Genomic DNA, 1,976 nt, shown 5'->3' with positions numbered 1-1,976 from the left:
ATGGCACTCCATATTAGCAGAGGCTTTGAAATGCTCTGATCCAACCACCACTCATCGCTCCCTTTTAGTAATTTTCCAAATGCATATTCAAATTTCCTAAATGCCCAAACTCTTGCTATCAAAACTCCACCACTAAGATAGGGTTTGCTACTAGGAGGCGATTTCAGTAAATGCGGTAACTTCTTATCCTCTTATTTTACACGCCCAACATTAAAAAACCGATAGCATCCCTTTACATGCTCTCTGTAATCTAAATTCATAAGTAAATCCAAATGAGGCGCACAACACTCTGATGTTGTCATGAATATAATATGGGAAATATGCTTCTCTTTTACTATATTCTTTTCACTAAATTGTTCCTCACTCTCTGCACTATTTAATATATTCTACAATACTCTCATACCTTCTTCCATTGCTGACTATAACATCAGACCCATCCAAATGAATAACAAGATCTTTATCACTTGCATTCTGTTTCTCTAAAAAATTCCATAACACGTCTAGGTATTTTAAAATGGCTATACAAACTTTTTATCTCAATTGTAATAATTTCAAAATTGCTTAGTTTGTCACTCAATATTGGTCTACACCATCCTTGAGTTGCATGAGTTTGAATTAAAACCACAAACACTCTTGGTTTCTTAGCATCATTGTGTGTCACATTTGTTTTGTTTTTTACTTCATCATCTCGAACATGTATTGAACTTAAACACGGTAAATGTGATAACAGCAAAAAATCCCCTAACATAATGAACTTTATTTCCCTAACATATCATTAAATTTCTAAGAGATTGGTAAGAAAAGCTGAGAAAACTTTTGAAAGAAAGTCACTTTCCCTTATAATTTTATTGGTTAAAGAATTAGTATTTATACATATAAGTGGTACCTTGACATTATTATGATAAAGCGTTTTATATGTGCACTACTAATTTCTGCGATTTACCATTGAAAACGCATCTACATTTTTTGTTAGAAAATTTAGGTGCAGCTTCATTTATTGTCACATACTGCGTGAAATCCTTTTTTTCGTGAATGCTAATTTCTTTTTTTATATACACATTTATTTCGAAATGAAGGAGAATGTTGCACTATTGAGTTGCAATATACCCAGTATTTTCTCTGTTCCTGTGAAAGCTGACCTAACCATCCATATTCTAATAAGATTTCCATCACAAGAGCACTCTTAACTATTGTTAAACATGTCGCTGCCACCGTATATGCAACTGCATCTATTCATTTTTTACAGAAATAAGGTGTTTGAACGCCTCCTTTGTTTTTATCACATTCCTTCGTAATATGCTGTCGCATACACTGCTCTATCATTCAGTGTTCACCCTCCAGTTTGGAACCTAAGTGTATCATTTCGAACAATTGCAGCTCTTCCCTTTGGGCTGGTCACTCAACTCTCCATTATATCCTTGTATACGACGATGCCCAGCATCATATTTGTATGTGAAAAATTGCACATATTACACCTTCTTTTCTCTCTATTTATTTCCGTGTTATCACTAATAATATTTTCCCTTCTCTGTCACCCCCACCATTACTCAATGTCCTACACCAGTTTGTATACTTTCAAATGCTTAAAATTATTCTATTTTGCCAGAATATTTAGTCTCAAACATCATAATTAATATAATATAAGTATATATACACTTACATCACTCTTTTATAATTAATATTACAGTTATCATTACTATAATAACCTTCAACCATTTTAATCATAAGTATAAATAATATAATCTAAAAAAATTAAATTTTCATAATGACACACGCTTTTCACACCCTTTCTCTCTACCACTTTTCACTGTTAGGTCACTATCATGTATATTTTACTATATTTTGGTATTTTCACTGTTTTAAAAATTATCAACAATTTTAATATTTAATCAAAAAATGTTAAAATATATTTAATTCTCTTAAAACAGCAAATTTTATAAATTAGAGTAAGAAACCCTTATAATGCTAGAATTATA

At 31.4% G+C, this 1,976-nt stretch overlaps 1 pseudogene across 1 annotated transcript in view; it reads right to left on the bottom strand.

Annotated features, from left to right (window-relative positions):
* TEOVI_000283100:pseudogene overlaps positions 1-377 on the bottom strand; it is a 604-nt pseudogene extending 227 nt beyond the window's left edge. The window contains 2 exon segments of the mRNA in view: position 1; positions 3-377. The exon segment at position 1 is cut by the window's left edge and continues 227 nt beyond it. Of these exon segments, the coding sequence occupies position 1; positions 3-377 (376 nt within the window).
* Between the last annotated feature and the right edge of the window lie 1,599 nt (positions 378-1,976).

The sequence above is a fragment of the Trypanosoma equiperdum genome, assembly GCF_001457755.1.
Source record: "Trypanosoma equiperdum strain OVI genome assembly, contig: ctg_621, whole genome shotgun sequence".
Lineage (NCBI taxonomy): Eukaryota > Euglenozoa > Kinetoplastea > Trypanosomatida > Trypanosomatidae > Trypanosoma > Trypanosoma equiperdum.
This window is presented reverse-complemented; position numbering and strand designations above follow the sequence as displayed.